Source organism: Heteronotia binoei, chromosome 3 (assembly GCF_032191835.1).
Source record: "Heteronotia binoei isolate CCM8104 ecotype False Entrance Well chromosome 3, APGP_CSIRO_Hbin_v1, whole genome shotgun sequence".
Taxonomy (NCBI): domain Eukaryota; kingdom Metazoa; phylum Chordata; class Lepidosauria; order Squamata; family Gekkonidae; genus Heteronotia; species Heteronotia binoei.
The window spans coordinates 21,558,590-21,579,797 of NC_083225.1; the positions used below are offsets into that span (position 1 = coordinate 21,558,590).

The window sequence follows — 21,208 nt, forward strand, 5'->3', positions numbered from 1 at the left end:
TTTTTTGGGGAGCGGGGGAAGAGGCTGGAAATCCTGGGGTCCCCCGCCAGGGCGGGAGGGTTGGGAAGCCTACATCTGATGGAGGTCCCTCACCAGCCTCCACTCCCAAATTTTTGGGGATTTCCTAACCCAGACTTGGCAGCTCTGACAAAAAGCCTCTGGGGGGCCCACAATCAGCCCTGCTGGGCCTCTCTTCTGCAGGGGAGGGACCACCCGGGCTCCCTGCCACAAATGCCTGCCCCACGGAAGCTGCTGGGGTGCAAAGTGGTGGGAGAAGACTGTTCCCCAAAGAAGGAAAGTGACACAGCCAAGCCTGCTTGCTGCCAAAGAGCCAGCCAGAAGCAGCAGCCGAACCAGCTGCCAGGGCTTACCACAATCGAGTGGGTGAACTCATGGCTGTGAGGCCAGAGGCCCGCCTCAGCAGCCCACCTGCCCCAGCAGGGGACAGAAACCCTGAGCAGTAGGTGGGAAGAGGAGCCGGGCTGCCCCACAGGAGGGAGAGTGACTGGGGTGGGCAGGTAAGCTCTGGGGATGCGCCAGATACCTTCCTGATGCTCAGGCAGCTTGTTGTGGATAGTTGTGGTCCCTGCCTGAAGCAGCTGCCCAGTGGTTATGGTTCCTGAAGTCAGCCTTGCCCTGTGTCAGTCCAGTGGTCTCACACAGTGGCGAGCTTTCCTCTGGAAGTCCAAGAAGGCAGCCCAGAGACTGAGGCCTTCCCTGATGTTGCCTCCTGCACAGCTGAAGGGTCACTGTTCCTGCTTTGGTGGACTGCTTTGCTTCCCATAAGGACTCCCCACATTTCCTTGCGCCTTCTGTGTGGCAGGGCCTCCTCTCTTTTTTTTATGAGTTCCCCAGGCATATCTGAACAAACTCTTGAAGGTCATTTTTTTCATAAAAGGATTTTTTTTAAACCATTTGTTTTGAGGTAACTTCATTGTAACTTCAAGCCAAATAATATACCAAGTGTGAAGTTATATTACTTTTGACAGTAACTCCATTTTATTCAGAACAACAGGTTTTGTTTTATTAGTCATGTTTAAATGTATAGGCTGATTTTCCACTGTGGGGCCCTCAAAATGGCTTCGCGACATAAAACACCTGAGTTACGTTGCCTGTGAGGCAATAAAGCGTAACTGAAACAAGGAGATAGTTGTCATATAAAACCTAAACTAATTACATTAGTAATGATATATTCAGGCCTCCATCAAATCCTGGATTTTGAGGAGCAGGAAGGGATCCCAAGGATATCGAAAACACCTGTGGCAGAAGCAACCCTTCCAGACTTGCTTCCAAACCCTCCCAGAAGAGAGACAGTGAAGCATTCCTAAACAGCTTTGAGCACTGTTGACATGTCGAGGTAGCTAAGGCATTTTGAGAAAAGGATTGTGCTGTGGTTTAAGCTCACTGGTTCCTTCCCAAAATTCCCCAGCACAAACCACCTGGCACCTGCGCCGCAGTGAGAAAAAAGAGGTATTCGAAGGACTGAATATATAGTGGAAGGCTGAATGTATAGATTGTGTTTTTGGGCCCTCATCGTGCTGGTAGATCTATACTTCAGGTGAGGAAAATATGAGAACTCGTGGTCATTCAATGGAATTGCTGAGCAGTCAGGTTAGAACTGATAAAAGGAAGTACGGTACTTAGAACGTAAGAGAAGCCATGTTGGATCAGGCCAATTTTTTTTATTTTATTTATTTATTTAGAATTTATATCCCGCCCTTCCCACAAGTGGCTCAGGGCGGCTTCCAACAGTAAATCCAGCATAAAATTAAACAATATTTAAATATGAAGGAATTAAACATTTAAAACAGATAAAACCTTAAAAATTAATAAATATTCTAAATACAAAAGAGGAAAACTGGCAAGTTGCATTAAATTCTCAAGCTAGGTATAAGCTAGCCGGAAGAGGGTCGTCTTACAGGCCCTGCGGAACTGAACAAGGTCCCGCAGGGCCCTCACCTCCGGCAGCTGGTTCCACCATGTAGGGGCCATAACAGAGAAGGCCCTTTCTCTGGTGGCTTTCAAGCGGGCTTCTTTCAATGGCCCATCCAGTCCAACACTCTGTGTCACACAGTGGCAAAAAAATGTATACACACACACACACACTGTGGCTATAAGAACATAAGGGTGATTAACGCATGGAATTCACTGCCACAGGAGGTGGTGGCAGCTACAAGCACAGCTTCAAGAGGGAATTGGATAAACATATGGAGCAGAGGTCCATCAGTGGCTATTAGCCACAGCATGTTGTTGGAACTCTCTGTCTGGGGCAAGTGATGCTCTGTATTCTTGGTGCTTGGGAGGGGCAACAGTGGGAGGGCTTCTAGTGTCCTGGCCCCACTGGTGGACCTCCTGATAGCACCTGGGTTTTTTGGCCACTGTGTAACACAGTGTTGGACTGGATGGGCCATTGGCCTGATCCAACATGGCTTCTCTTATGTTCTGAAAATCACACAACAGAACACTTCTCCTTCCAGAAAAATGATTGTTTTATACTGAAAATTAAAATGTTAAGGGAAAGAGTTCTAGCTCAGCTCTAGATCGTTCAGGGTGGCAGAAAAATTGCTTTTAAAATTGGAGCACAGAGAAGAAAGGGCAAGGGAATTATGGTGATAACTATTTTGCTGGGTTAATTCTGGGAAAGGTGAGTAAGCTCTCTCAAGTGCCAATTCATGCTTTGCTTTGCAAGCGAGAATTTCACTGTGTGTGAGGATCCTTTTTCCTCTCACTTGAAATTTGGTGTGCAGGTTCCAGAGATGAACAGTGCAGGCTTAGAGGATTTCACCTCAGCTAGGAGGTAGGGAGAGAAATTACCTGTCCCACTAAAGTCCATATAAATGAGTCTCAGATTGATTTCCTTGGAATAACCTGAGAGCCAGTTTGGTGTAGTGGCTATGAGTGGCAGATTCTAACCTGAAGAACCAGCTTTGATTCCCTACTCCTCCTCCACATGCAGCCAGCTGGCTGACCTTAAGCCAGTCACCATTCTCTCTCAGAGCTCTCTCAGACCCACCTGCCTCACATGGTGTCTGCTGTGGGGAGAGGAAGGGATGGAGACTGTAAGCTGCTTTGAGACTAAGGCCCGTAGCTACAGGGGGGGAAGGCCGTTCCATCCAAATCCCCCTTCCACTTGTATGGCCCCTCCTCCTTTTACTGCCCTGCTCTCACTGCCTCCACTCTCCCCACCGCAGCTGCTCTCACCACCCCTGCTCCACCGTGCTCTCCCCACCATTCTTGCCGCCCCACGCCTGCCACCACTGGTCTTGCTACCCCCACTGCTCTTGCCACTTTGCTCTCGTTGCTTCTGCCGCCATTCTCTTTTTTCATCGTGGTTTTTTTTTAATGGTGTGACGTCGTTTTAGGCCCCAGGGCCCCTCCACTGAAAATGTTATTCCCTGGGCCCCTCGCTAGAAATTTTCTGGCTGCAGGCCGGTTGAGACTCCAAGTGAAGAGTGGGGTATAAATCCAGTCTCCTCCACCTCCTCCTTAGGCACAACCTGTGTCTAAATCCCTGTGGCTCTTCTTCCTTGGTACACTCATCACAATGAGGAACTGGCCGCCTGCCATTTCATTGAGGGACAAAGGTTCTAGCATACAACTTTCTTTCTTTCTTTTTGCATGGGGAGGTGGCTGTTTGTGAAGTATATTCAGGGGTCATTTAAAGAGCACGCTGTCTATAATTCAGCTATATTTCTCCTGTCAAATGACAATGAAAACTCATAACACTGAGTATGAAAATTATACAATTGGCAATATGAATTAATAATGCGGCCTCAGATACAAATGTTCATAAAATTGGCCTTGGTCCTGAATTTAATTACAGCTGCTTCATAACAATGTGATTTCATTACAGCCCCAGAATAAATAGTATTTCACCACATACTTGCTAAGGCAAATAGACGTGACTTTCTAGAGTTGCCGTGTCTTCCTTGGCCAAAGTTGTCACCAAATGTAAGGAGAATTGTGTGTGTGTGTGGGGGGGGGGGGTTCAGTTCTGCAATAGAGACCCTACTTCTCCTTCCTTTCCATATCGTACTCCGATAATGTCTTTGAATAATGTTGCTGGTACAATCTTCATTGCTTCCCGGATTTTGCTACACAAATTTCAGCCTACACTGCAGACGATGCAATTCATTTGCAAAATGTAATTTCCATCTCTGCATACTAATCGATTTCTCCGCAAACACCTGCTATCAGTTATGATAATAAAACTGCCATTCTGAATTGAAAAGGGGCCAAATGGAGCTCCACAAGGAAATGACTTAAGTGTCTTTCAATGCAACTAATGCAGTAATCCTTCTGTAGTGCCAACATTTCCTCCAAGTATTTGCATTTTCTCTGTCTGAACGTAACCCGGGGCTGATAAACAAGCCATAGGAGGAAATCTCAGATTTCGTCTTCATTGCAGAAGACCTGACAGATGAAGCTCTGGTGCTTGAAAGAGGGCAGGAAAGAACGACTGAGACAACTCGGTCCTGCCCTGATAGAAACACTCAATTGAATCACAACTGAAATCAGTATCTTGAAACTGAGTTCCTGCTGCGGGATCATTGGGTTTAGGGTTGCCTATTCCCAGTTGGGGGCAGGGGATCCCCCAGTATGGAGGCCCTCCCCCTGCTTCAGAGTTATGAGAAAGAAGTGGGGGAGGGAAATGTCTACTGGGCACTCTATTATACCTGATGGAGACCAGTTCCTGTAGGGTATAATGGAGAATCAATCTGTGGGTATCTGAGGCTCTGAGGAGGCTGTTTTTTGAGGCAGAGGCACCAAATTTTCAGCATAGCATTTGAGGCCTCTCCCCTGGTCCAATCTTTTTGAAACTTGGTGGGTATTATGGGGAGAGGCACTAGATGCTATACTGAAAATTTGGTGCATCTACTCCAAAAGACAGCCCCCACAGAGCCCCAGATACCCGCAGATCAATTCTCCATGATTTTCTATGGGAATAAATATCCATAGGGAATAACAGAGTTCCCAGCAGACATTTCCGTTCCCCCCCCCCCCCCGCTTTCTGATGACCCTGAAGCGGGGGGAGGGCCTCCAAACCAGGGGATCCCCTGCCCCCACCTGGGGATTGGCAACCCTAGGCGTTTGTGAAGTTCCTGCATTGTGCAGGGGTTGGACCAGATGACCCTGGAGGGCCCTTCCAACTCTAGGATTCTACGATACTATATGATTCTATTTCTCACAATGAAAAGAAGGATCCCATAGGAATCAGTGGACCACCTCTCTTGGCACTATTTTCTGTCCTTCCAGGTCTTTTCTTTTTATGTTATCAACCTAGAGGCAGGGCTTATCTTCTAATAACACATTTAAAAATAAGTATTATCGCATTCCTCTTGGAGCAAAGCAGCGTTGCGTATGTGCAGAAGGCAAGTCGGTGTGATGTGGTCTGAAAGTCAGTCAGGACTGGGAGGGAGGGAGGGGCCATCTTCCAAGACTGGCCTGCAGGGCTTTTTATTTTTTAGCAGGAACGCAGTTCTGGCTGGCTTGGTGTCAGGGGGTGTGGCCTAATATGCTAAGGAGATCCTGCTGGGCTTTTCCTACAAAAAAGCCCCGCTGGCCAGCCATTCTGTCCCAGCCTAGCCTACTAGAAGCCAGTTTGGTGTGGTGGTTAAGTGCGCTGACTCTTACCTGGGAGAACCGGGTTTGATTCCCCACTCCTCCACTTGCACCTGCTGGAATGGCCTTGGGCCAGCCAGAGCTCTTGCAGAGGTTGTTCTTGAAAGGGCAGCTGCTGTGAGAGCCCTCTCCAGCCCCACCCACCTCACAGGGTGTCTGTTGTGGGGGAGGAAGGGAAAGGAGATTGTGAGCCACTCTGAGACTCTTCGGAGTGGAGGGCAGGATATAAATCCAATATCTTCATCTACCTCACAGGTGTCTGTTGTGGGGGAGGAAAGGAAAGGAGATTGTGAGCCGCTCTGAGACTCTTCGGAGTGGAGGGCAGGATATAAATCCAATATCTTCATCTACCTCACAGGGTGTTTGTGGGGGAGGAACGTAAAGGAGATTGTGAGCCGCTCTGAGACTCTTTGGAGTGGAGGGCGGGATATAAATCCAATATCTTCTTCTACCTCACAGGGTGTCTGTTGTGGGGGAGGAAGGGAAAGGAGATTGTGAGCCATTCTGAGACTCTTCGGAGTGGAGGGTGGGATATAAATCCAACATCTTCATCTACCTCACAGGGTGTCTGCTGTGGGGGAGGAAGATAAAGGAGATTGTGAGCTGCTCTGAGACTCTTTGGAGTGGAGGGTGGGATATAAATCCAATATCTTCTTCTTCTTCTTTCTAGAGCCATTCCTGGCAGAGGGGTTAGCCGCCACCTGTGACTATCCTGGATGCCCAGGGCAAGATAGGAAATGGATGAGAACCAGGGGGATTTTTTTGAGCACGAACGCACAGGAACGCTGTTCCGGCTGGCTTGGTGTCAGGGGGTGTGACCTAATATGTAAATGAATTCCTGCTGGGTTTTTTCCTACAAAAAGCCCTATGTGAAACAATGGTTACATCAGGGGTGTGGCCTAATATGCAAATGAGCTCCTGCTATGCTTTTTCTACCCCAAAAGCCCTGATGAGAACTGAAAACAAAAGCTATCAGCCCTGTCAGGAATTTAAAAAAAAAGCAATTGCAGGGGATATTTAGTGGAACTGCTCCCTGAACTGGGGCCATTGTTTTATTCTGTTCTTACCAGTAACATAAAACAGGGAGTGGCAAATTGCACTTAGTGTGCAAATCAAATGTGTCAACAGAAAGGACACGAAACAAGCGTGTAAAACCCCCAAATATATTCTTACAGTCTGCAGAAATCTTCATATATGGCTGGTTACATGGATGAATATAAAGATTTCTAAGATCCTCACTAAATGTCAAGCATGAGATTTCAAAATAACCAGTCCTTGGATTTTGAAACAAAGTTAGGTTTATTGATAATCCATGTGGCTCATTCGAGCTGAAGATTGGAACTGGTACTTTGTAACACTAGAATACATGCTTTAAAATGGCACATCAAAGGTTCTATAAACAATTCTACATTCACGTGTGAAATTCACACGCTGGGCTCCTTATCTATGTTGGGACTAGCACATCCTGGGTTCAGGCCTGGCTGAGCCTGAGAACAAGTCCCAGGAGGTCTTATCTTCAAAGAGGACATTCCTGCATCTGTTAGTAAAAGCGAAAGAAGAAAGGTGGGGGCTACTGCTTTGATGTGCCCATATTTAATTCTGGGTTAGTAGATAGATAGATAGATAATTTTATTTATATCCCGCCCTCCCCGCCGGAGAAGGCTCAGCAGGCTAGTAACAATTCTGAAATCTAGCTTCTATAATATAAAATGAGTATACAATGCTTGAAGAAGAAGAAGAAGATAAGAAGATATTGGATTTATATCCCACCCTCCACTCCGAAGAGTCTCAGAGCGGCTCACAACCTCCTTTCCCTTCCTCCCCCACAACAGACACCCTGTGAGGTGGGTGGGGCTGGAGAGGGCTCTCACAGCAGCTGCCCTTTCAAGGACAGAGTCTCAGAGCAGCCTACAATCTCCTTTCCCTTCCTCCCCCACAACAGACACCCTGTGAGGTAGATGAAGATATTGGATTTATATCCCGCCCTCCACTCCGAAGAGTCTCAGAGCGGCTCACAACCTCCTTTCCCTTCCTCCCCCACAACAGACACCCTGTGAGGTGGGTGGGGCTGGAGAGGGCTCTCACAGCAGCTGCCCTTTCAAGGACAGAGTCTCAGAGCAGCCTACAATCTCCTTTCCCTTCCTCCCCCACAACAGACACCCTGTGAGGTGGGTGGAGCTGAGAGGGCTCTCACAGCAGCTGCCCTTTCAAGGACAGAGTCTCAAAGCAGCCTACAATCGCCTTTCCCTTCCTCCCCCACAACAGACACCCTGTGAGGTGGGTGGGGCTGAGAGGGCTCTCACAGCAGCTGCCCTTTCAAGGACAACCTCTGCCAGAGCTATAGCTGACCCAAGGCCATGCTAGCAGGTGCAAGTGGAGGAGTGGGGAATCAAACCCGGTTCTCCCAGATAAGAGTCCGCACACTTAACCACTACACCAAACTGACACTAAATACATATTCATTCATTCATTCATTCATTCATTGGATTTATATCCCGCCCTCTGTGCTGAAGCAGGCTCAGGGCGGCTAAACAATATGAAATGCATATTGATATAAAACATCTTCGCAGCAAGTTCCTCGTTTGAATAATTTGTGCAATTGGCTTCTTCGTTTATTAATGATCATCATGAGTTTGTAGATTCATCTGCGTAACTGCACATGAGGATTGCTGTAGATTACAAACATCTATGTGGGATTTTAAGGCTCGTTTTGTAGTTAACGCTTTTAAAGCGGGATATTGTTATCTTCAAAGCTGGAATAACTTCAGTTGTAATCTGTGCAAACTCTGTACGGCATAATTAAATTCCTTCTCTCTGATCTCAGACCTCTTCATTAGAATTTAGAAATGCTTGAGTAAATTTTTTAGCAGTTTTGAAGCTTTAAGGAAGCTGTTTGCCAGTATGAAGTGGGAGGAATAGTGCATCTTGCTTACTTACTTGCTTACTCAGTGCTTATGCAGACAGCACAGGTAACGTTGCACAGGGCTTCCTGCGTTCTCATTTTCCTCACTTGTAAGTTCCTATGTGCGGGGGGGGGGGGGGGTCCGCACATATTTTGCTCCCTCTAGTTGTCGATTCAGTATTTGTATAATGTTATGATGTCCCCCTCGAAACCTGCAGTTTACACCTGCAGACAGAACGCGGCAAAGCGCTTTAACCAAGGGGAGGAAGAAACCCTCCAAAGGCGTAAGTTGTAACTAATAGAAATTATGAACCGGAATTATTTTTGAGAAACGCTTTAGTTCAGCCTGTTCAGCAGAAACAAACCACGTTAAATTTGGTCCTGTGTTTGTGGATGTTCATACAGCTGTTATTGGGGGGGGGGTGTCATTTTGTAGTAAAATAGGTGGTGGAGCTCATCCAGGGATTGTTGTGCAGCTGGACCTACTATTCAATGGAGAATATAGGAAGGTGGGGAGTAGGAGGGGGAACCCTCAGAAAGGTTCAGGAGCTGTGCTCCTGTGAGCTCCTGCTGAATTCAATGCCTGGACTGATCAGCTTTCAAAAGTTGTCAAGGTCACATGACATCATGTTGAGCCATTTTGGCTGGAGTGTGTCATTATCAGGGACACCAAGCAAAGCCAATTTCAGCGGGGGCCCTGCTAGGCCTGGGTCTCTTAAAGGAAGTTATTGGGACGTTGGGGGTCTCTTTTTAAGAACAAAGCAGTGTTCAGGTGGAGCTCAGAATATTGCTGATTGTTATCGAAGGAGCAAAATTCTTAATCAGCCAAGAACCTCATTTCCTTTCATTTGTCTGAGAAATGAATCTGATAAAACTTCTGAAGGGCATTTGAAGATTAATTTTATATTGCTGTGTTAGGAAGGGGTTTTTTTTTTTTCATGTGGGTAGTGGCAGGAGAGGGGGCTTGGGGGGTGGGGAGGAAGCCAGTCACAAGTGCTGCAACTGGAAGGAAAGAAATGGGAACTGAGACTTTTGGCAGACTGTGTTTTTTTGTGTACTGAAGTACGATTGTGAGGTAGAATCAGGAATGTGCTTTGTATCATCTTCCGTTTCACTTTGCAGTTCTTGTAACACGTTCCAAAGGTGAGAAGCAGGCTTCAACACAATGTGGGAATCACCTCCCACAGGCTGACTTGTTTTGGAGTCAAGAGGGATTCCTTTTGTCCCTTCAGAATACATCAGAGTTCATTTACCTGGTCGAGGGGCCTGCAACATCGTTGGCTCTCTTACCTGGACCATGCCAGGTGTTTTGCTCATTGTGCCATTTCTCTCCGGCTCACTTCAGCTGTCTTGCCAAAACATGCTGGAAAAACTTACGGGCAATTTTACGCAGAGTGCTACTCCGCTCTGCGCCCCCATTTGACTGAAGTGGACTTAGAAAAGTATAGTTGTGCACCAGAGGGCATGATTCAAGATTCATAATAGTTTGTAATTCAGCATTCTGTTCTTGAAGTTCTGAGAGTGGGTTTAGCATCTGTAATGAGATAAAAAAACCAATATCCCTGTTCAGTCCCGGGGAGGTGTTTGTTCCAAGTTTCGTAATCGTTTGCAATTCAGCAGTTTCTCTCTCCATTCTGTTCTTGAAGTTCCTTCGCAGTAAAACAGCTTCTTTGAGGTCACCCATTGAATGCTTTGGAAGATAAACAGGGTATACAGTCAACTGGCAAACCAGAACCATTAGTAAATGGTCCAAAGTATGGTTGCCAGCTATGATTTATGCTAACGCTGGGAAGGCATGGTCTTGGAAGGAGAGGGGAACCCCATAGTTCCATCATTCTTTTGCCTCCAAAGCTCTAGGGAGCTGGCAGACCAGTTATGTAGCAGGGAGGGCATTGTAAGGAAAGAAGCCAGCGAGCAACTTCACACCATCATTTGCCTGTTGTCCATTTGGAAGCTCAGCCTAGGGCAGGGAGGGCCAAACTGTGGCTCAGGAGTCACATGTGCCCCTTTCATACATATTGTGTGGCTCTTGAAGCCCCCACCGCCCCATTTCTCTTTTTAAATCAGTTCGCCAAGCCAGCCAATACCTTCGAAAATGCATTTAAAGTTGAAGTTGCTTTCCTCCCACCTCTCCATCTTCCTTCCTTCCTTCCTTCCTTCCTTCCTTCCTTCCTTCCTTCCTTCCTTCCTTCCTTCCTTCCTTCCTTCCTTCCTTCCTTCCTCCCTCCCTCCCTCCCTCCCTCCCTCCCTCCCTCCCTTCCTTAGTCTGCAGTAGAACAGCTGTATTTAAGCCCAGGAGCCCTTCAGAGACCACAAGAGTTTCAGGGCAGGAGCCTTTGCGAGTCAGACGGCTCCCTGGGTCTGACGAAGGCAGCTCTGACCCTTGAGAATCTTCGTCAGTCTCTCAGGTGCTCCTGGGCTTGGATGCAGCTGGTCAGTTCAGGAGTCAATCATTTTCAGGTGCCTCTTAGCTATTGGCCTGTTTTTTTTTCCCCAGCTCTAGCTGCTCAAGCTTACGCCCTGAAGGAAGAGAACGACAGTCTGCGATGGCAGCTGGACGCCTACCGGAACGAGGTGGAGCTCTTGAAGCAAGAGAAGGGGCAGCTCTTCCGGACCGAAGAGAACCTCACCAAGGACCAGCAGCTGCAGTTCCTGCAACAGACGCTCCAAGGGATGCAGCAGGTACGCCCCCCCTGCCCCCGCCACTGCCTCAGTTCCACAAGGGGAATCAGGCTCCTCCTCTCAGTGTGGCCATCCTTTGAGCCGCGTCCATCCTGATCTCCAGGGGCCAGCTTGCTTGCAGCACTGTAGAGCTGCTTTTGAAGTGTAGATATGTACCATATTTTTCCGACCATAAGGCGCTCCGGACCATAGGACGCACCTTCCTCCTGGGGGGCGATCCGCTGCCTCCGCCTCCGATCCCGGCGCTTCCCCGCGCCTGCCTGCCTGGCTCCAGCTTCTTCCAGCAAACGCTGGGATCGCTCCACACTGCCCCCACCGCAAACCCAGCGCTTCGCGAGCGCCAGCTGTGGAGAGGGCAGCGTGCTTCCTCCGTGCCTGTCTGCCTGTCTGCCTGGCTCCAGCTCTGACGCTTACAGCAAGCACCAGGATCTCTCCCTCCACCCTCCGATCCCAGCGCTTGCTGTAAGCGTCAGAGCTGGAGCCAGGCAGACAGGCACGGAGGAAGCACGCTGCCCTCTCCGCAGCCGGCGCTCGCGAAGTGCTGGGTTTGCGGTGGGGGCAGCGTGGAGCGATCCCAGCACTTGCTGGAAGAAGCTGGAGCCAGGCAGGCAGGCGCGGGGGAAGTGCAGGATCAGAGGCAGAGGCAACAGATTCCCCCCCCCCAGGAAGGTAGGAAGGTACGTACCTTCGCTCCATAAGACGCACACACTCCCGCCCCCACTTTTTTTTGGGGGGGGGAAGTGTGTCTTATGGTCTGAAAAATACGGTATATTTGCAATCTACATGCGCGCTCCTGCAGAGGGAAAAGCAGCAAACAACGAGGCCCAGAGGCAATGAAATGCAAGAGATGCATTTCTCCGTCAAACTCAGATCTGTCCAAGTGGGCAGCCGCGTTGGTCTGAAGTAGTAGAACAAAAAAGGAGAAGTTGCACCTTTAAGACCAACTTAGTTTTATTCAGAACGTAAGCTTCCGTGTGCTCTCTACGCACACTTCCTCAGACGAGGAATCCGGCACAGTGAGCAGAGCCACACGTAGCCGGTAGTCAGTGGCTCAGAATGCAAACGGTACAAATTTAAGATCCAATGGCAGTATAGTAAAATTATCTGGTAGGGGTCAGATCTGTGTGAGAGGAGCACTACAGCCATTCAGAAAGCAGTAACTGGTAATGACACTTCCTCCTTGGTTTTTGCTCTGTGGTTTGACATCCAGGAGTGAAGGTGGATCAAAAAAGTACAGCCCAAACATGAGGGGGTAGCTCAGCCCCATTCAGCACAAGATGAGACCAGCTTTTGCCAGGTCTGTCGGAGAGCAGCCTGCCCCCTGCACTTCCCCTGGGGCTGCCATGGGCAGGGTGCCTTGCCACCTGTTTGGCCAGCTGGCCTGCGTGGCTCATGCCCCCCAGACAGATGGTGCCCCTCCCACTGATTCCTTGTCTGCTTCTCCTAGGCCAGTTTGTGTGCCTGTTGTTTGGGCAGTGCCCCTTGGTGCTAGCTGGAAGAATGCTACTGCCATGGCTGCGTCTCCCCCAGACCTGCCCAAAGCACCATGTGCCACCATGAGCCCCTTCATGAGAAGGAAGAGGCAGAAGGATGATGGCTGCTCCCCCCCCCCTTCCTCCTTCTTTTCCTTTCCCCTCCCCTTCCCCAGTCTTCCTCCCTTTTGGGAGGAGGGGTGGCGGCAGCAACTCCTTCTCTGACCTCTTTTTCCTCCTCCTCCTCCTCCTTGGAACACTTTCCCTATGAAGAAAGGTTGAAACGCTTGGAGCTCTTTAGCTTGGAGAAACGTCGACTGCGGGGTGACACAATAGAGGTTTACAACATTATGCATGGGATGGAGAAGGTAGAGAAAGAAGTCCTTTTCTCCCTTTCTCGCAATACAACTTGTGGGCATTCAGTGAAATTGCTGAGCAGTCGGGTTAAAACGGATAAAAAGAAGTCCTTCTTCACCCAAAGGGTGATTAACATGTGGAACTCACTGCCACAGGAGGTGGTGACAGCTACAAGTATAGCCACCTTCAAGAGGGGATTGGATAAAAATATGGAGCAGAGGTCCATCAGTGGCTATTAGCCACAGTGTGTGTGTGTGTGTATTTATATTTTGGCCACTGTGTGACACAGAGTGTTGGACTGGATGGACCATTGGCCTGATCCAACATGGCTTCTCTTATGTGACACAGAGTGTTGGACTGGAGGGGCCATTGGCCTGATCCAACATGGCTTCTCTTATGTTCTTATGTGACACAGAGTGTTGGACTGGATGGGCCATTGGCCTGATCCAACATGGCTTCTCTTATGTTCTTATGTGACACGGAGTGTTGGACTGGATGGGCCATTGGCCTGATCCAACATGGCTTCTCTTATGTTCTTATGTGACACGGAGTGTTGGACTGGATGGGCCATTGGCCTGATCCAACATGGCTTCTCTTCTGTTCTTATGTGACACAGAGTGTTGGACTGGAGGGGCCATTGGCCTGATCCAACATGGCTTCTCTTATGTTCTTATGTGACAAAGAGTGTTGGACTGGATGGGCCATTGGCCTGATCCAACATGGCTTCTCTTATATTCTTATGTGACACAGAGTGTTGGACTGGATGGGCCATTGGCCTGATCCAACATGGCTTCTCTTCTGTTCTTATGTGACACAGAGTGTTGGACTGGAGGGGCCATTGGCCTGGTCCAACATGGCTCCTCTTATGTTCTTCTGTGACACAGAGTGTTGGACTGGATGGGCCATTGGCCTGATCCAACATGGCTTCTCTTATGTTCTTATGTGACACAGAGTGTTGGACTGGATGGGCCATTGGCCTGGTCCAACATGGCTCCTCTTATGTTCTTATGTGACACGGAGTGTTGGACTGGATGGGCCATTGGCCTGATCCAACATGGCTCCTCTTATGTTCTTATGTGACACAGAGTGTTGGACTGGAGGGGCCATTGGCCTGATCCAACATGGCTTCTCTTATGTTCTTATGTGACACAGAGTGTTGGACTGGATGGGCCATTGGCCTGATCCAACATGGCTTCTCTTATGTTCTTATGTGACACGGAGTGTTGGACTGGAAGGGCCATTGGCCTGATCCAACATGGCTTCTCTTATGTTCTTATGTGACACGGAGTGTTGGACTGGATGGGCCATTGGCCTGATCCAACATGGCTTCTCTTCTGTTCTTATGTGACACAGAGTGTTGGACTGGAGGGGCCATTGGCCTGATCCAACATGGCTTCTCTTATGTTCTTATGTGACAAAGAGTGTTGGACTGGATGGGCCATTGGCCTGATCCAACATGGCTTCTCTTATATTCTTATGTGACACAGAGTGTTGGACTGGATGGGCCATTGGCCTGATCCAACATGGCTTCTCTTCTGTTCTTATGTGACACAGAGTGTTGGACTGGAGGGGGCCATTGGCCTGGTCCAACATGGCTCCTCTTATGTTCTTCTGTGACACAGAGTGTTGGACTGGATGGGCCATTGGCCTGATCCAACATGGCTTCTCTTATGTTCTTATGTGACACAGAGTGTTGGACTGGATGGGCCATTGGCCTGGTCCAACATGGCTCCTCTTATGTTCTTATGTGACACGGAGTGTTGGACTGGATGGGCCATTGGCCTGATCCAACATGGCTCCTCTTATGTTCTTATGTGACACAGAGTGTTGGACTGGAGGGGCCATTGGCCTGATCCAACATGGCTTCTCTTATGTTCTTATGTTCTCACCTTGGTAGCAAGTGGGGACTGGGGAACCCCCTTTTACAGTGGAGAGAAGCAAGCAGTGGGGTCCAATACGCATCTTTCCTGGGGCCGGTGCTATTTAATTGGACCATGAATGACCTGGAGCTGGGGGATGAATCTACACAGTGGCCAGCTTTGCAGATGACACATTCAGGATGCCGTGAAAGTGTTCACAGTTGGTCTCAGACGGTGAAGGGCTCCAGGAGTGTCAAGAATGTTTCTTGCCATGAGCACATCCGTTTTAGTCCAGCCTGAGGTAACCGTGAGGATTTGCTTTGTTTAGTGGGCTTGCTGGCTAATCTGCTTTGTTCTGTCTCTAACTGTGCACAAGTAACTTTCCACCCTGGGGATGTGTGGCACAACTAGGTGTTGAAGGTCAGCTGCTTCTCCTGCCCAGAGACTTTTGCTTCTGGGAATAACCTGCTTCAGCTAGAACTGATAACAAGGGGTGGGGATGCTCTCATCGGAAGAGAAAAAAGGTGCTCTGAGTTTAAGCTTGTAACGGTCTGGACGCACAACTGGATGCCTGAGCCTGGGGCTGAGTTTCACCAAGACGCAGCCTTGGAACTGCAACGTCTTCATTTAATGAATAAACCTTATTTGATTACATCACAGAGGTGATCATGGATGGGGATTGTGCCGTGCTTGACAAGGAGTATCTCCAGAAATTGTGAGGTTGCGCAGCAATGTGGCAAACGAAGATCAGCCTTGGTAAGCGTAAGGTGATGCACAGTAGGACAAGAAACCTCGGCTTCAAAGACAGGCTTGTGGGGCTTGAACTTGCAGGGACTGAAAGGGAAAGAGAGAGTGGGATCAGAGCTGATCGCTCGAGGGAAATGTCCACCCAGTGTGCTGCAGCAGTGAAAGAGGCGAACTCTGGGCGGAGTTAGTAGGAAAGGGACTGAAAACAAAGCAGCCAATATGTACTGCCCCTGGAATTGGTGGAGCAGGAACGGCTACAGACGAGGGCAACCAAGATGATAAGGGAACTGCAGCACCTGTGCTGTGAGGAAAGGATGAAGAGTCTGGGACTTCTCAAGTTTAGGAAAGAGATGCTTAAGGGGGGACATGATAGAGGTTCATAAAATTATACCTGGAGTAGACAGAGAGAACTTGTTCTCCCAATATACAGTACTAGAACTTGAGGCATCAAACGAAACTATAATAATAATAATAATAATAATAATAATAATAATAATAATAATAATAATAATAATAATAATAATAATAATAATAATTTTTAATTTATATCCTGCCCTCCCCGCCAAAGCAGGCTCAGGGCGCTTATATAACATAAAATACAACATTACAATAGTACAATAATAAACCCCCCCCAAATTACATAAGTTGTGATCCTCAATTAAATAGACACTCACATTAAAATCATCAATTAGACTATTAAAACCACAATTTAATTTGGTGCTACGATCTTCATATCACACATTCATGGCGATGGTACAGTAATTCCACATTAAAAAGCCAGCTGGAAGAGGATGGTCTTGCAGGCCCGGCAGAACTGATCAAGGTTCCACAAGGCCCGTATCTCTTCTGGTAACTGGTTCCACAGTACCCCAGGAAAGTAGGGTTTGCCAATTCCCACCCCCCCACCTCCCCAGCCTCTGGCGGGAGACTTGTTTCACGAGTGACGTAAGCGTAAGTAGCTTCAGGATTGACAGAAGGAAATACTTCTTTATACAACAAATGATTAAAATGTAAAATTTCCAGCCAGAGGATACAGTGATGGCCACAGGCATAAATGTCTTTAAAAGGGGGTTAGACAGATTCATGGAGCATAGGTCATCAATCAGTGGCTATGAGCCATGGTGCCTAAAGGGAACTTCCACATTTCAGAGGCAGTCAACATCTAAATAACACCAGTGCCAGAAAGCCACATTGGGGATAGGCTTTGGTCTCTCTATGGTGTGTTGTTGGCCTTCCAGAGGAACTGTTTGGCCACTGTGTGAGACTGGATCCTGGACTAGATGGACAATTGGTCTGACCCAGCAGGGCTCTTCTGATGTTCTTCTCAGGGGAAGGCCTCAGCCTCTCTGCCCTGTTGCTGGCCCTCCAGAGGAGGGACTGGACTAGATAGAAAAGGCAATGCAATTTTGGGCTGTATCAACAGAAGTGTAGTGTCCAGATCACGTGATGTGATGGTATCGCTTTACTCTGCTCTCTGGTAAGACCTCATCTGGAGTATTGTGTTCAGTTTTGGGCACCACATTTTAAGAAGGATAGACAAGCTGGAACAGGTCCAGAGGAGGGCGATGAAGATGGTGAGGGGTCTGGAAACTGAGTCCTATGAAGAAAGGTTGAAGAAGTTGGGCATGTTTAGCCTGGAGAGGAGGCGGCTGAGAGGTGATAGGATCACCATCTTCAAGTATTTGAAGGGCTGTCATATAGAGGATGGTGTGGAATTGTTGTCTGTGGTCCCAGAAGGTAGGACCAGAACCAATGGGTTGAAATTAAATCAAAAGAGTTTCCAGCTCAACATTAGGAAGAACGTCCTGACCATTAGAGCGATTCCTCAGTGGAACAGGCTTCCTCAGGAGGGCTCTCATTCTTTGGAGGTTTTTAAACAGAGGCTAGATGGCCATCTGACAGCAATGAAGATCCTGTGAATTTAGGGGGAGGTGTTTGTGAGTTTCCTGCATTGTGCAGGGGGTTGGACTAGATGACCCTGGAGGTCCCTTCCAATTCTATAATTCTATGATCCTCACTGGTCTGACCCAGCAGGGTTCTTCTGATGCTCTTCTCAGCAGAAGGCCTTGGGCTCTATGCCCTGTTGTTGGCCCTCCAGAGGAACTGGTTGGCCACTGTGTGAGACAGGATGCTAGACTAGAAGGACCCTCACTGGTCTGATCCAGCAGGGCTCTTCTGATGTTCTTCTCAGGGGAAGGCCTCAGCCTCTCTGCCCTGTTGTTGGACCTCCAGAGGAACTGATTGGCCACTGTGTGAGACTGGAGGCTGGACTAGATGGACCTTCACTGGTCTGATCCAGCAAGGCTCTTCTGTGGTTCTTCTCAGGGGAAGGCCTCAGCCTCTCTGCTCTGTTGTTGGACCTCCAGAGGAACTGATTGGCCACTGTGTGAGACTGGAGGCTGGACTAGATGGACCTTCACTGGTCTGATCCAGCAAGGCTCTTCTGAGGTTCTTCTCAGGGGAAGGCCTTGGCCTCTCTGCCCTGGTGTTGGCCTTCCAGAGGAACTGACTGGCCATTGTTTGAGACAGGATACTGGACTGGATGGACCCTCACTGGTCTGATCCAGCAGGACTCTCCTATGTTCTTAGGGAAGCATGTGGACACAGCTTGCAGGAGTCATAGTTTTAATGCAGCTGGATGCCATATTTAGTGAGGGAATCAGCTAAGCCAACAACCTTCATCACCCCATTTGGGAGGTGTCACCTTCAGTGGTTGTTTTCATGCAGACTAGGTTCCTGATTGGCCACTGTGTGAGACAGGAGGCTGGACTAGATGGACTTTCACTGGTCTGATCCAGCAAGGCTCTTCTGAGGTTCTTCTCAGGGGAAGGCCTTGGCCTCTCTGCCCTGGTGTTGGCCTTCCAGAGGAACTGACTGGCCATTGTTTGAGACAGGATGCTGGACTGGATGGACCCTCACTGGTCTGATCCAGCAGGACTCTCCTATGTTCTTAGGGAAGCATGTGGACACAGCTTGCAGGAGTCATAGTTTTAATGCAGCTGGATGCCATATTTAGTGAGGGAATCAGCTAAGCCAACAACCTTCATCACCCCATTTGGGAGGTGTCACCTTCAGTGGTTGTTTTCATGCAGACTAGGTTCCTGATTGGCCACTGTGTGAGACAGGAGGCTGGACTAGATGGACTTTCACTGGTCTGATCCAGCAAGGCTCTTCTGAGGTTCTTCTCGGGGGAAGGCTTTGGCCTCTCTGCCCTGGTGTTGGCCCTCCAGAGGTGTCACCTTCAGTGGTTGTTTTCATGCAGACTAGGTTCCTGAAAGAGAGTGTTTGCCAAGCTGATGGCATCTTTATGCTGAAGAACAGGCATCAGAATCTCCAGAGAGCCGAGGTTATACAGTTTATTTATTTGTTTCTATTTATTTATAGTCCACCATTCTTACTGAGAATCAAGATGAATTAGACAAGGCAAGGCAAGGCCATCCGTAGGATGAGAGCAGTGACAGACAATGACTAGAATTGCAGAAATCTGAAACAAAGTGTAGGTATTAATAAAGACATGTAAAAAATGAAGGAAATGGCGTTCCATGAGTAGGCACTCAATGCAATGAGAGCAAGAAAATGCCCATATCAGCAGAAAATACGTACTTCACAGTCCTATTCTCTTTATTAAAGCATTTTCCTGAACCTCAGTTGCAACGCAGTTCCTTCTGAGCGAATCTCTCTAGCATAGTTTGTGGAATACCCGAAGTATGGAAGCCTTCCTGACTGGCATCCTTAAGCAAGCCATTCCCCAGTGTGTGTAGAACTTGCCCATTTTTGAGATGGCATCTGTGGAACGCCCTGCTCAGATGAACCGAGTTGTTGTGATTGGACATGGGAGGAGATTGTCAGCACTGGGATTATGGGATTATTTGAAGAAGAAGAAGAAGAAAGATTTATACCCCGCCTTTCTCTCTGAATCAGAGAGCGACTTACATTCTCCTTTATCCTCTTCCCCCACAACAGACACCCTGTGAGGTGGGTGGGCCTGAGAGAACTCTCACAGAAGCTGCCCTTTTAAGGACAAGTTCTGCGAGAGCTATGGCTGACCCAAGAACATTCCAGCAGGTGCAAGTGGAGGAGTGGGGAATCAACCCTGGTTCTCCCAGATAAGAGTCTGTGCACTTAACCACTACACCAAACTGGCTACAGACAGTCAGATATATTAGTTGATCCAAACCGTTACTCATTTGAGCAAAAAGTGCCTTTTTTTCTACCAATGAAACATTCCCCTTCCTCCCTCATCTCAAGTTCCAGTTCACGCCAGCTGCAACCAAAAGCGATCGTCTCTGAGAGTAGTTGACCTTGATACCAACGTGTACCACATACCTCCATGTGAGAAGAGGCTACATGTAAGTTCCACATACGTAATATATGTGACAGCCAGCAAGACCATCCTGGCAGCCAAAGCACATGGTTTCAGTGGTCTGCATTCAACATGGAAGCACTCGTGGCAACATGGAAGCACCCCTTGACACTTTTTCATGTGTGGCCACCAAAATTGCCTTTGCACCAAATGTAAGGTCTTTACATATCCAAAACGCCTTGAGAGTTTTGCTATCGTGACCAGGGCTTTGTAGCAGGAACTCCTTTGCATATTAGGCCGCACACCCCTGATGTAGCCAATCCTCCAAGAGCTTACAGCAGGCCCTGTACTAAGAGCCCTGTAGGCTCTTGAAGGATTGGCTGCATCAGGGAGGTGTGGCCTAATATGCAAAGGAGTTCCAGCTACAAAAAAGAAGCCCTGAACGTGACAGTGTTACGTAGGCTCTTAGGGACATTCAGTTTATTGTCTTTGTAACCAGAAATCGCCTTTGCCTGGTTTCACCTCCATCAGCCGCTCCGTCTCCCCTGCAGCTTCCGCTGCCGCTCAAAGTCCGCCCCCCCTCCTTCCTCTTGCTTTGTATCATGAGAGGTGGGAGAGGGAGGGAGCCAAGAAAGGGTGTTTCCCTGGGAGGTGGTGCAACGTGAAATTGAAACTGGAGAAAAACTCCACCCCTCGAATCTGTTTGGTTGAGAGTTTTCGGAGGGTTCTTAATGCCTCCGAATTTTTATGGTCTGTCCAAATTTCAAACTACCCTGCCCAGAAACAAAAGGTTTGAAATTGATTGGATGGATCCATAGAGTTACAGAGATTTTTTTCCCAAGAGTGGTCTTCCCACTGCCTCTTTTGAAGTCCCTGGGAAGGTTCTAGAACTCAGAACTTCTTGGCGTTAACCCCGTTTTTCTTCAAATGACACGATTTGCCTACAGTATTGTTCACGTTCCCAAGAAACAACTAAAGAGAGCAGATACTATTTCAGAAGTGCCATTGGCGACACCATGATTTCCCGACGAATTGCAAATACCTTCTTGGAACCCACGAAGTGTTACTCCAGAATGGTGGGCCAGGGGAGGGACTTTTCCCCAGGAAGACTTCTGACTGACCATTGGAGATTTGATGGCTGTGCAGATTTTTTAAAACATTGCTTTGGCAGCAGTTGCCACCCCAGCACAAGAATCTTCACTATGTGGCTGAAGGTAAGCCATAATTACCGCAAGAACAAACTCTCCGTGAATAGTTAGTCAAC

At 48.3% G+C, this 21,208-nt stretch overlaps 1 protein-coding gene across 1 annotated transcript in view; it reads left to right on the plus strand.

Moving 5' to 3' along the window:
* Window positions 1–21,208, plus strand: part of ENOX1 (ecto-NOX disulfide-thiol exchanger 1) — a 252,607-nt gene that overhangs the window by 170,989 nt on the left and 60,410 nt on the right. Inside the window, exon 9 of the mRNA XM_060233572.1 lies at window positions 11,022–11,206. Coding sequence (XP_060089555.1) covers window positions 11,022–11,206 — 185 coding nt within the window. The remainder of the gene's footprint in view (window positions 1–11,021; window positions 11,207–21,208) is intronic.